Source organism: Sturnira hondurensis, unplaced genomic scaffold (genome assembly GCF_014824575.4).
Source record: "Sturnira hondurensis isolate 20B ecotype Veracruz unplaced genomic scaffold, ASM1482457v3 Scaffold0004257, whole genome shotgun sequence".
Classification (NCBI taxonomy): Eukaryota; Metazoa; Chordata; class Mammalia; order Chiroptera; family Phyllostomidae; genus Sturnira; species Sturnira hondurensis.
The window spans coordinates 3,837,045-3,850,599 of NW_028076888.1; the positions used below are offsets into that span (position 1 = coordinate 3,837,045).

Here is a 13,555-nt window from a genome sequence, read left to right on the forward strand (position 1 = left end):
CCAGAAAAGAAATGAAACATGTTTGAAAAGAAAATCAAGAAAAGAAAAAGGGAGAAACAAACAAAAGCAAGGAACACCTTTGTGTCTCCTGGGCAGACTTAACCTCAAATCCCGTTCCCGATGGGTCCGGGCATCCCTGGAGATGGAGGACAGAGGAGACAGTAGGCAGCTCGCCTCTCTGAAAAGAGTTCTCTTTCTCAGATAAAGATCGTTTCTAACAAGATAGTAGCTGGCGGTTCCACAGCAGAGAAGACATCTCTAGGTAATGGCAGCTTCTGGGTCCAGGCCCACCTGGGCAGAGGCCCTGATCTTGACCTGAAATTCCATCTTTTGGGGGTCACATACCCAGCCCCCCCCCCCAGCAGGAAGCCTCATCTGTTGCCGGGACTAGGAGCATTGACTGGGCAATACTTTTCGGGTCCAGTTTTCTAAATGTCCCAGATTGTCCTCTTCTGGACACCTCTGCCTGGGGTGAGTTGGAGCCGCCTGGGGTTTTCTTGCTTAAGTAGCCCTTGCTTCCGCCACTTGCTGGCTCCTGAAGATGGGCAAGAACAGCAGCTGCCTCCGACCGCTGCCAGGCTTGTGCCATCTTCTGGCTAGACTCTGACCACGTGCTGGCTTGCCCTCCTGGTCCCGGTTCCTTTGGTCATTCATTCAAGGAACGTTCCTGGAGCATTTTCTGTGTGGCTGATTAGCACTACATAGTGTCACAAGGGCATCTCTGTGACAATGACAGCTCTCCTTCCATCGTTCATTGGAGAATGACCTTACAGATGCATTGAAAGAGTTATACATCAGACAAATGAGAATGAGGGTTCTTTAATTACTGCTACTTTAGTTCCCTGCCAATTTGCTGATGTGATTATCGAGACACAAAGAGGTGAAGTGACCACAGTATGGTAAAAGAGCTGGCTAATGGCACCGCAGGGTCAGAGCCCTCTCATATCGCCTGTGATTGGGTTTGGTCGTAAATAACAACACACAAGCCAACAACAAAGGAAACAGGGAACAAGACAGCAGCTTATTTCTCATTGGGTGGTCAGTCAAGGACTCTTTGGCTGCTCTGCAATTCCAGAAACCCGAAGTTCCCTCTCCTTGGGGGTCTGCCATCCACAGCACCTGACTTCTACCTCTCAGTCCAAGATGTCTGCCTGAGCTCCGGCCATCACTTCAGCATCCCAGCCGGCAAGAAGGAGGAAGAGAATGGATGAACACTGCACTCCCTTTCTAAAGGACTTCTTAGAAGTTTCACACAACACTTCTGCTTATTTCCTATTGATTCGAACTGGGTCACCAGGCCACAACTCCTTTAAGAGAGTCAGAAAAGAAGCCATGGAGCTGAGAGGGTTACGTGACCACTAGAATGTTGCTTTATTTACTAGGGAAGAAATGGAGACTGGGTATTGGCAGGCAACTAGAAATCTCATATACATGAGTTATAGCTGTTTCTCTGGAAATTTGGCTCCCTCCCCCAGCCAACCTTAGTCTCCAGTGTGACTTGGGACTGGGGCCCTGGCAGGGAATGCATACCTTCAGCTGATCTGCATTTTCTTTTCTTTATTTCAGATTTATTTATTTATCTTTAGAGGGGAAGGGAAGGAGAGAGGGAGAGAATATCAATGTGTGGTTGCCTCTTGTGCATCCCCTGCTGGGAACTGGCCTGCAACCCAGGCATGTGCCCTGACTGGGAATCGAACCGCAATCCTCTGGTTTGCAGTCCCGCGCCCCATCCGCTGAACCACACCAGCCACACTCATGGAGCCGCCTGCACTCAGAGCAGCAAAACTGGAGCCGCCAAGCGTGTTGCCCGCTCCCAGCTGACGTCAGACACAGTGACCCTCCCCCCTCTAGTTTTGCCTCTCCTCCCGCAAACATCCCGTGCACTGTCCACTTAGTGTCGCGTTTGGGGCTTTTGCTGTGCATTTCGTTGGTGATTTTGCTGTTTACGACGACTCCCGAGCACAGTGCTGAAGTGCTGCCTCCTGTTTCTAAGCCCAAGGAGGCTGTGGGGTGCCCCACGGAGAAGGTACATGTGTTGGGTGAGCTTCGCTCAGGCCTGAGTCAGAGCACTGCAGGCTGGCGGGGGCGAGGTCGTAAGTCATCACCCCAATACGCAGGAAAGAGGACGTCTTTGGGCAGAAACATACATAAACCAATGTTGTGCGTCAGTCGGTTGACAAAGATGTTGTGACCAGAGGCTCAAGGGACCAACTCAGAGATTCCCCCAGGGCCCAACATTCAGAATTTGCTGGTTCAGCCTTTTCGTGACTTGGTGGAAGGTAACTACCTCGAACAACGAGAACTGACGGTGTGTGGGCACACACACCTCTCGCATGGTCCTCACAACACTCCTGTAAAGCAGGGAGCCATTAAGCTCATTTGAAGAAAGGGGAAACCAGCTGGGAGAGGTTGGGGGTTCCCCGCCCCAACATGGGCATCCAGCAAGTGGGCATGGACTCAGTTCTGGCCAGTCGGGTTCTCCCTCTTGCCCCCGTGCAGGCCGAGTAGGGAGGGTTGGGGTAGATTCAGAAAGTCGGTCAGAGAGGTGGCATTCCTAGCTCTGCTGAGCTGAGGGGCCAGAGCCCCCTCCCTCGCCCCTCCCGGCTGGCACGGGGCTGGCTCCACTGTAGGTGGGTGGGCGGACAGTTATGTACGACTGGGCATTGGTGGCTGCTGTCTCCCCACGCCCTCCGCCTGCCTCGCAGACGGCTGTCATCCTTCATCTTTACCCAAAGCCACAGCTGGCTGCCTCCCCAAGCCCGCTGCCCCAGGAGATGGCCAGCAAGTCTCTTCACAAGCAGTCCCCGATGGGAAGGGAGGAAGGACATCCACCACTGGAAAAAATGGAAAAGCAACACACAGCAAATGCAGGCACTTGTACGGTTGTGCATGGAGAAGAGGACTCAGGGGACGCTGAGCCTCCCGTAGAAAAGGATGGTTCTGGGTGACTCAGAGTACTGGTATTTCCAGGGACTGTGTTGCTGCCTCCCGCATGGAACGGGCCACCTGCCCCTGGATTTCCCGAGGGGCTCGTCCACCAGCGATGGGCGGCACAGTGAGGGTGCCTACCAGACCACGGCCAGCACCATCTCGTGAGGCAGCCCATTCCCATCGGGCCCCCTGAAGAGGTTGGAATCACTTTCAGGGGGAGGATCACAGATTGGGGGGTGGGTCACAGAGAGGGACGTCATATTCCTCAGATTGCTTCTAACCTGGTCAGTTCCAGTGGGGGACTTAGAGTCCCCAGTCCACGTATTATTGGAGGACACTGACCTTTGAACCTGCACTTCTCATCCGGTGCTGAATATGGAGACAGGGCAAGAGGAATGGCCAGTTATTACCCCTCAAGTCTCAACAACAATGTGTCCTGAGCACCTACACGGGGCCAGACCTGCCGTCGCTGCTGGGTCAACATCGGCACATAAGACAAGGTGAGGTCTCATGTCCCGCCCAGAACTGGTCATCTAGAAAGAACAGAATGTTCATCCTTACAAGTTGTGATATGTTTGGCACGGGGAGGAAACCAACGGAGTGGTGATGGGAACAGTAGAGGTGGTCAGGGAGGGCTTCTCTGAGGAGGTGACATAGAAGCTGAAACCTCGAGGACCCAAAGGAGCAGCCCAGTAAAAAGTCATGGGGCAGGGGTGGGGTCGGCAAAGCATTCCAGACAGAGGGGAGAGGACCCCTGCCTGTCTCCTTCCACCCCCAGAGCCAAGGTTATGTGGCCCCTGGCGGCTCCTACACCACGTCCCACCCCTGGTGGCGGCACATTCTACCCCATAGAGAGAAAGGCCACTGCTGTCTTGTTTGGAAGTGAGTTACTGTCCCCTGGGATGTGCTGCTGTGAAAGGTGACAGCTCTTTGACTCGTTTTGTGTTGGCCTCCTGCCAGTCGGAGGACAGGCCGCGCCTGCATGCACGCTCACCCGGGAAGCGGCAGCCTCTGCGGGCGCTGGGGACGCTGTCTGAGAGCAAGAAGCATGATTGCGAAACCAAAAGGGTTTGGCCAAATCCTGGTGTGGAGGGTTGTGGGGTGGGGGGCCAGCTGCCAGCTTAATCACCTGATTTATCACAGGCCCTTATTTATGAACCTTAATCACCTTATTTATGAACAGGCCCTCTTGGGGACTGCCCTGGTAAATAACAACACGGGAAATCAATTTTGAGCTTCTCCTGGGGGGAAAAAAACACACACAATACACGCCATAAGCTGCTTTTTAAATAGTGTTCCTTGATTATCCCAGAATACAGACTTGAACCTCCAGTGGTATCCCCATTAGGCAAAAGGAAGTTTTATTAAAAAAAAAAAAGTCTGCCCACGCCCAGCATCAGACCAAAATGCTCAAGTGCCCACCACTCTGGTCTGTCTCTCTTCGGAAACGGCATTTGCTTCCTCGAGGCAATTTGCCCCTTTTACTTCCCTGTCCCTGCACCGGATAAAATCCCTTTATCTCATCTCCTTCCTGGCGCAGGGTCCGATTTGCTTCCATGTCCCAGAGGCAGACTGTCAGCCAAAAGAATCAAGGATTGGAACGAGACAAGGTGAATGTGTAGGTCACGCTCTGTGCTAACTGAAGGACTGAAATCCTGCACGTCTGCCTCGCTGGAGAGCAAAGGGACATGAGGAGGCAAGTCTTCCGGACGTCCTGTTCCCTTGCTGTCCTCTCTCTTCCTGAGGAAGGAGGGGTCTTAGGAGTTTCTGCACCGCATCTGACATTTAATAGGAGTTTTGAGTACATGACATTTGATTTTTCAAAGACTCTTTCTTAACGCAAATGCGATTTGATTTCTCCAACATTCTTTTCCGCATTTTTGAGGCGACTGTGGTTTCCCTTCTTCAGCCTGTCCATGGGGTGAATTTAGACCGACAGTTTCAGAGGCTGGCTTTGTTCCTGAAGTGGACTTCCCTTGGCCAGGATAGATCACTTTTGAACACACGTGGACTCGGCCAAATTAAGAATCTTTGCCAAATGGGCCTGTAATTCACAATACTTTCCTCCTCGCGCCCGTACTCGGTGTGAAGTGTAGGTGCCAGCTGGTCCCACAGAACGAAGGCACAGCTGTTCCTCCCGCCCATTTTCTGGGACTTCTCGTGTGAGACAGGACCTGCCCCACGGCAGGCGAGGGGAAGTGCGTGGGAACAGAGCTGTCCGGGAAAGTGGGCTCCTCGGCTCCCCGTTCCGGTTCTTTGACCAATCCATTCCAGATTTTCTTTCTTCTTGCACAAATTGTGCCATTTCCAACTTCTCCAGAAACTTTCCCTTTCGTTTTTGATTTTCAAATGTATTAGCCTGTTGTTACTCTTTTTATTATAATACGTTTTATTGTGAAAAATACACACAAACGAAGGCTCTGCCGTAATATATATGCACATAAACATATATGCACACAGTTGGGAAATAATAGTAAAATGAAGTCCCACTTACGGGGCTGCTGGCTCTCATCACCTCTGCCCCCACCCCCCACCTCTGCCAATCCCATCTCCCTATCTCTCTTCCAGTGATTTAATCACCCGGGGAGGTTCACTCCAGGAATGCAAGATTGGTTTAACATTAGAAAATCAATCCACATGACTAACCATATCAACAGAATAAAAGCAAGAAAACATACGATCGTCTCAATGGTACAAAAACAAAAAAGCATTTGACAAAATTCAATGATCTATTCGTGATTTTTAAAAATCTCTCAGCTAAATAGAATAAAAGATAATTTCACAATAGGATCCAAGCCAGTCTCAAAATACCTATAGCCAAATTCATACTTAATCATGGAGAACTGAATGCGTTCTCCTTACGTCAGGCACCAGGCAGTGAAAAGAAAGAAAAGCCATTTGAGTTGGAAAAGAAGAAGTAACCGTCTATACCCGCAAACAACACAAACACCCACATATAAAAGCATACAGGACCTGCACCGGAACCACCAGAACTAACTGAATTAAGCAAGATTACAGGCTACGAGATCAATCAATTGTATGTCTATGCGAGCTGTGAGTGACACACAATTGGAAACTGAATTTGAAATTCCACTTCCAAGACCATTCAAAAGCATGATGGGGTAAGTGTAATAAAGTATGTTCAAGACCCACACATTAAAAACTGTAAAGTAGGGTGAAAAGAAATTAAAGAATTCCTAAGCAAATGGAGACAGCACTTTCATGCCTTGAAAGACTTCATATGGTTAAAATGTCGATTTTCCCAAATCTATAGATTCGATCCTAATCAAAATTCCATTAGGCTTTATTTTGTAGAATTAACAGGCTTATTTTGAAATTTATGTGGAAATGTAAAAACTTTGTTTCACCTCAAATCAATTGTATAAAACAATAATGTTTTGGAAGACTCACGCCACCCGATTTCAAGACTTGGTAGAAAGCCACAGTAACTGGGACAGTGTGCCGTCGACACGCAGGTTAACGGAGCAGAACAGGGGCCCCCACATGTGTGGTCAGTTTCGGTAAGGTGATTCGATGGTGAGATACAGGTCTTTTCAACGAATGGTGCCACAACAACAGGACATCCACATGGGAACAAACAAACAAACAAAAACACCCCAAACTTACTCCCACCATACATAAAAATGAACTGGGAATGGATTATGTATCTACATGTGAAAACTAGCGTTATAACTTCTGGAAGACAAAAAGGACTTTCAGGGTAATGAAATGACTCTGTACAATCCCAAAATGGTGGGTACACGTCTTTATACATTTGCTCAAACCCGTAGACTGTACAACACTGAGAGCTAACACTAATGCCAGTTACCAGCTTCGGGCGGTAAGGACGTGCTGGGGTCTGCCCATCGGTTGTATCAAATGTACCACCTGGCGGGGGATGCTGATGGTGGGGAGGCTGTGCGTGGGGAGGGGCAGGGGGTCCATGGGAACTCTTCCCACCTTCTGCTCAGTGTTGCTGTGAACCTAAACTGCTCTAAAGGATAAAGTCCACTTTTAAAAATATAACTGTAACGCCCTGGCTGGTGTAGCTCAGTGGATTGAGCGCGGGCCTGTGAACCAGACACGATCACAGTTCGATTCCCAGTCAGGGCACGTGCCTGGGTTGCAGGCCAGTTCCCAGCAGGCGGCATGGGAGAGGCAACCACACATTGATATTTCTCTCCCTCTCTCCTTCCCTTCCCCTCTAAAAGATAAATAAATAAATAAATCTTAAAAAAAATAACTGTAACCCTTCCAGCTCTAATATTTTATTATTCTAAATATTTTTTAAAAAGAAGTCGTTCTTGGTCATTGATCTTTAAAATCAGTTTTAACCTTTGTTTTGAGGCTCTGAACCAAACTAAATATTTAAAAAATATCCACGTGCATGATTTAAAAGTGCTACGTTTCCTTTATCATCTAAAAGGCAATTTGTATCTGTAATACTTGCGCAAATCACAACATATACATGCTCAAAGAGCATCTATATATTAGCAGGGTTTTTTACTTTTATTTTTAAAATTTTTTTTAAAAACTTGGTGGGTTTTTTGTTGGAAGAGCCTATCTTTTTAAAAAACAGCACAGCCCTGCTTGCAACACTAACATGTCACCGGGTCTGACCAGCAGGTGGCACTTGAACCCTACAGCTTGGAAATGTTTCTCTGCTATTCACTGGGGTGAATCCAGTCTGTCACATTTCACAGCCCCTCTCCCCTACCTGCCCACCCCTGCCCCCAGGCTGACTGCTAGAGCTGTTTGGGTAAATCACGACCTTTGCTGGCTAAGGTAGAAGCCGAGTTCCATTGCATGCTCTGTGCTCCGCTCTCCTCCACATTCTTACGAGTCGAGGATAAGATTGAGGGGTGAATGCTGGAGGCTTCTCCTGGGAGGGAGAAAGTAGAAAAAATCCATTTATTGAGCACTTACTACAGGCCCTCAACAGGCATCATCCCGCTGGAGCCTGCAAGAACCTGCTCAGCTGAGTGAGCTCCATGACCGTCATTTTACAGAGAAACTGAGCTTCTTGCCTAAGGTCCCTCCCCGCCCTCAACAGCTGGGAGCCCTCACCCAGCTGCCCTTTGCACAGGGTGTCACTGCGATGGGTTAATTTTGTGCCCACCTGAGAGATGCCAAGATCGGCAGTAACAATCTTGGGTGTGCCTGAGAGGATTAGGGTTTGATTCGGTGACCAAGGCCAGAATCTCCTGGGACCCCACGGAACCCAAAGGGGAAGAAAGGATGAATTCTCTCTTTTTTGGCTAAGAGGCGCATCCTTTCCTGCCCATGGGCATCGCAGTTCCTGGCTCTCAGGGCTTCGACCTCCAGGACTCATACCCGCTGCCCTTTGTCCTCAGGCCTCTGGCCTCAGACAGGGGGGTTCCACCGTGGGCTCCCCCACCCCCGCCCTCAGGCCTCGGGACTTGGACTGAGTTACACCTTCGGCTTTCAGGTTCTGCCGCCAGCAGGGGGCAGATGGTGGGACTTCTCTGACTCTGTGACTGCGCCAGCCAATTCCTGAGCTGAATCTCCTGCATACTCAGACGTGTATCCTGCCAGTGAGTCCGCAGAACCCTGCCTGACACAGCGACTTTGCACAAGCAAGGCCGTTTCTGTTGCCCGTCCGGACACACTGATTTCCAAAGATGCTGTTCTAGTCTTCCCTGACAGGGAGAGTCGGGCGCCGTTAGGGGAGCAAAGTCAACCTCTCATCGATGTGACCTAGCCCCACAAAAGGTTACACTTTTAACACGGTGCAGAAACATGAAGGAAAAATGCTATATGCCTGAATAATTTTAGTATTTTGCTACAAGGAACGTGGATGTTTTTACTGGCCACACGCAGGTCGATTTCAGAAGCACTGCGACCCACCAGGACGACAGGCGTGGGTTGGGGAGGCCCAGCAGCTCCGTTCATCTGAAGTGTGGACGACTCCTTCCAGACAGGGGGGCCCTGCCCTGTGTGGCGAACCCTCCCTGGCACAGCCAACAGCTGGGAACTGAGACTTACGGGTCTACCCGGAGAAGCCTGACGAAGGCTCATGTCCAGGGTCACTGCCTGAGTCCGCAGTGGGGTCCCCTTCACTGCAGGGACTCCTTGGCCGCTTGGTGTGTTCCAGTTGTGTGAACCCACTGAGCAGCCACAAGGAGGTACGAGAAGCCCCAGACGGGAGTGAAGAACTGGAGGCAAGGACACAACAGTGCTGGGAGCCCTGCAGCCGAGCGCATCCCAGACGCTAGAGTTTCTGACCCCGACAACTCGGCGACTCCTTTCCTTTTCCTCAGTACCTGGAGAGCCCTGAGGTGTACACGGGGCGGGGGGGGGGGTGACGACACAGGTCAACATACCATGGAGGGCCAGACTGTTGCCATGGAAATTTTCTTTATTTCTGACCATTCCCTTACAACCGTTTACCCCAGGTTAACTCCCACCCGTGCATCGAAAGCCCAGTTCCCCCTCCGCGATTCATTCATGTTTCTGACTCTACGGGGCACTTGTCACCTAATGTCCCATCAAGTCCCCAACATTTGCCCCTGCATTCCTGCCCCCTGGCTGGATCCCCTCCCTTTCCCCTTTCACACTGAGCACATGTCTGCAACATGGGTGTGTGTCCCCTGTCTGCGCCTGGGTCCTGGGTTTCAGCTCCCCAGTGCCCGGGAGGAAGCTTTTGCTGGACGCACCCCACTAAGCAGGGTTATCGCAGGAGAACAGAATGGGCTCCACCTGATAGGACACCGACTCGCCGCAGTGAGGGCAGGGGCTGGCACTAAGCTGGATGGTCCTGGACCGTCCTAAGTCCCTCAGAATCCCTGTCAGCTCATCCCGGATCTGGGCGAGTTTCCCCAGTTCGAGACCCCCGTGGGCATTGTAACTCTCCACAGGGGCCGGGTACAGCTCGAAGCTTAGGCTGCCCAGCCCGGCGGTGTGGCGCAGCAGCTTCCCCGTGGCGGCCAGGGACAGGGGGTTCCCAGACAGGCTGAGGGCCCTGAGCTGGTGGCAGCAGCTGAGGGCAGGCAAAATGGCCTCGGCGTGGGTGTCCGTGATCCCGCAGTAAACCAAGTCCAGGACTTGGAGCGTGGCCGTGACTTCTTCTAGTAACGCATAGAGGAGCTCGGGGTTGAACTCGGTCAGGTAGACGCCACTCAGATCCAGGTGCTTGAGCTGATGGAGGCTCTTGCACAGGGACAGGTGCATCACGTCCAATTCCATCAGCAGGCAATTTGTTATGGAGAAGCTCTCCAAGCAGGTCTGCAGGGAGCTGGGGAGAGACAGGGCAGTTAGTTGTGGGGAGTGGGGGTGGCAGAGGACTGGTTTGTTCAAGTGTTGGGTGGCTCTGACCATCTGATGAAGGCCAACGGCCAGGACCCCCAGTCTTGCTGCAGGCAGAGTCCTTTCACCTCCACTGATGTGACTGGGTCAAGTTCACGGAATCTCCAAAGCTTCCTTTCCTCACCTGTCAGGCAGAGCACTCCACTTGGGAGGGTGGATGGATAAATGGGAAACACTGGAACAGGCTTGGTGAGCCTGACAGTGCCTCGATCAAGAGTGAGCATCCCTGAATCCTAATGCCGGGGGTAAAACCAAAAGCGCTCTCAACTCTGGCTTCCTTCTGTCCATGGCTGGGGCCCCAGGTGCCGGGATACCTGGGCCACGTGAGGCTAGTTCTTCTGAGGCAGAAAGAACACACCTGGGCACGATCCTGCCACACCAGCTGGGTGGCCAGTCTGCAAAGGTTACCCGCAAACCATCTCTCACTTTTGGTCACCCTCTGCGCCCCTGCTCCTCAGTCTCCAGAATCACGCATTTCCCATCTACTGCTTGCCTTGCCTCGAGCACGAAACCACTTCTCCCAGGCGGGGGAATTGAGACAGGGCCATCTGCGTTCACGCAGTCAGCAGGCACGGAGCTCATTTTTGGAAATGCTCCTTCTCACGTGGCTTTTCCTCTTTACTCACCTCTGCAGAAGTCACCTTCCTTTAGACATCTCTCCCTAAGGAAGCCTTTACAAGCCCACCCTCCCTGGCTCCGAGCCCCCCCCCCCCGTTCTTTGGGGGTTTATGTGACACCACCCTTCAGAGCAGCAAACGGGACAAAGCACTTGACATTCTGCTGTCACGCGCACTGTCACACAGCTCACCTGAGCATCCGGTCCAGATGGCCTGCGAGAAAGGTGGGAGAGTCCAGATGCAGCTTCTGCAGGCGCCGCAGCCTGAGGAACTGAGAGGTGAACCGGGCGACGCGGTGCTCCTCTTTCCGATCCTCTTCCCTGGAGGCCGGCATGTGGGCGTGGGACAGGGAGAGCCTCCGCACGTTGGTCATCTGACCCAGGTACGAAGCAAACGTGCCCAGGCTGTACAGGCTCCAGGGGCAACTCACTTCCACCTCCTGGATGCAGTCCAGCTGCACCAGGGCCAGGGGCCTGATGTTCTTGACGGGCACCGCAAAAATCTTCAGCGTCTTACAGCACAGGTGGAGCGATCCTTCCCTCTCCTTGGCCCACGAGATGAGGAAGGTGAAGAAATGATCCTGCATCCTATCGCTGAAGCAAAGGTCTATGAACACCTCCAAGGGGGCCAAGGGCTGCCGTGCCCCGGAATGGCCCTCGGCCACGGGCCCGGTCCGGGAGCGCGCCGGGGCCCTGGCTCCAGACCCCCTGCTCCAGAAGTCCTGGCCCGTGTTCCGTAAATCCAGCACCCGCAGTCTCCACCGCCTGCGGGGGAAACAGGGGCGCTGGCTGAGGCGCTCTGCAGTCAACAGAACGAGAGCGGATCAGAGCGAGCCCGAGAGCGGGAGGCAACATTTGCCACCCCCACCCCCGGCCTTCACTTTGCACCCCAGCATCGGTTTCTCCTTGGCCCTCTTCCGCCTTCTCTGCTTTGCTTGTCTCCATCTCCTCTCCTTCCATACTTTCTGGACGGCAGGTCTAGTACCTTTAAGTGCCGTGGGGAGGACACAGGGCATGTTGTTTCAGGTGCCCCGGCCTTGTTGTAAGCAGGCCTCTGAGCTTCTCTGAATGTCCCTGTCACCCTCAGCAACCTCTGGCCCACCCCTCGGCCCTCCACACTGCCAGAGCCCAGCTGTCTTCCGGGATGGCCCGGACCCTATGGGGCTACGTGGATCAGCCTCACCTGGGGCGAACCTTCTGGGCAAGCAGGGTGTCAAGCCCCTCGAACACAGCTTGTAGGGTCCCCTGCTGAGGCATCTGCATCAGGCCCCCCAGAGGGAGGCAGTCGAAGGGCCAGGCGCACACCATGGCCTTCACGTACTCCCCGTGTCTCCCAAAGAAGGCCTGCATGAACAGTGGTGGGAAGAGGTCGGAGGGCAGGCACTCCAGGGCCGAGTGGGCCAAGGCCTTGTCCCCCAGCAGGCTCTGTCCCGCCAGGTCCAGGAGCCTGGATGGGGTCTGGAAGCTCATCTTCGATCTGTTCCGGAGGGAAGCCCGTGGACACGTCTAGAAGAAAAAGCATCCGTGTCAGGCCAAGTGTGAGCACCCCCAGCGTCTGACTCCCCACCCTTCAGAAGACCCAACTCAGGGCCAAAGCCACCGCCCGGCGATGGGGAGGGCCTCAGTTTACCCAGCTCCAGTCTGCCCCTGCTGGCCCCGGGCAAGCATCTCAGAGGCACCCGCATCTCTGATTCTAGGGCAGCCGGGACATGGGGACGGAGGAGCCCGCAAGCTGACCCCGCCCTCCTGGAGGGAAACTTGCAGACCATTCGTTGCCCTGAAGTGACGGACATGGAGACGTCATGAGGCCCAAACAGCCTTTACCCTCCGTTCCCACAATTAGCCCACTGGGGAAGGTTGAGAAGACGCCCTTCAAATGCATGCCAATCACATTTAACATTTTAAAAATATATTTTATTGATTATGCTATTACAGTTGTCCTATTTTTTCCCCTTTATTCCCCTCCACCCTGCACACCCGCTCCTGCCCCCATTCCCTCCCCCCTTAGTTCATGTCCACGGGTCATACATAGAAGTTCTCTGGCTTCTCCATTTCCTATACGATTCTTAACCTCCCCCTGTCTATTTTCTACCTACCATGTATGCTTCTTAGTCCCTGTACCTTTTCCCCCATTCTGCCCCCTCCCTCTTTCCCTCCCCCTCCCTGCTGATAACCCTCCATGTGATCTCCATTTCTGTGATTCTTTTCCTGTTCTAGTTGTTTGCTTAGTTTTTGTTTTTTAGGTTCGCTTATTGATAGGTGTGAGTTTGTTGTCATTTTACTGCTTATATTTCTGATCTTCTTTTTCTTAGACAAGCCCCTTTAACATTTCCTATAATACGGGCTTGCTGATGATGAATTCCTTTAACTTAACCTTATCTGGGAAGAACTTTATCTGCCTTTTCATTCTAAGTGAGTAATCTTGGATGTAGGCTCTTGCCTTTCATGACTTCAAATATTTCTTTCCAGCCCCTTCTTGCCTACAAGGTTTGTTTTGAGAAATCAGCTGACAATCTTACGGGAACGCCTTTGTACATTACTGTCTCCTTTCCTCTTGCTGCTTTTAAGATTGTCTCCTTATTTTAATCTTGGCTAATGTAATTATGATGTGCCTTGGTGTGTTCCTCCTTGGGTCCACCTGCTTTGGGACTCTCTGAGCTTCCTGGACTTCCTGGAAGTCTA

The 13,555-nt window shown here is 52.2% G+C and overlaps 1 protein-coding gene across 1 annotated transcript; it reads right to left on the bottom strand.

Moving 5' to 3' along the window:
- Positions 1-9,612: 9,612 nt before the first annotated feature.
- On the bottom strand, positions 9,613-12,343 carry LOC118986278 (PRAME family member 12-like). Its single transcript, XM_037045050.1, has 3 exons — positions 12,057-12,343; positions 11,066-11,638; positions 9,613-10,186 (listed from the first exon to the last, which is right to left on the bottom strand). Exons 1-3 carry the CDS (start codon positions 12,341-12,343, stop codon positions 9,613-9,615), a joined length of 1,434 nt encoding a protein of 477 aa, XP_036900945.1.
- Positions 12,344-13,555: the final 1,212 nt, after the last annotated feature.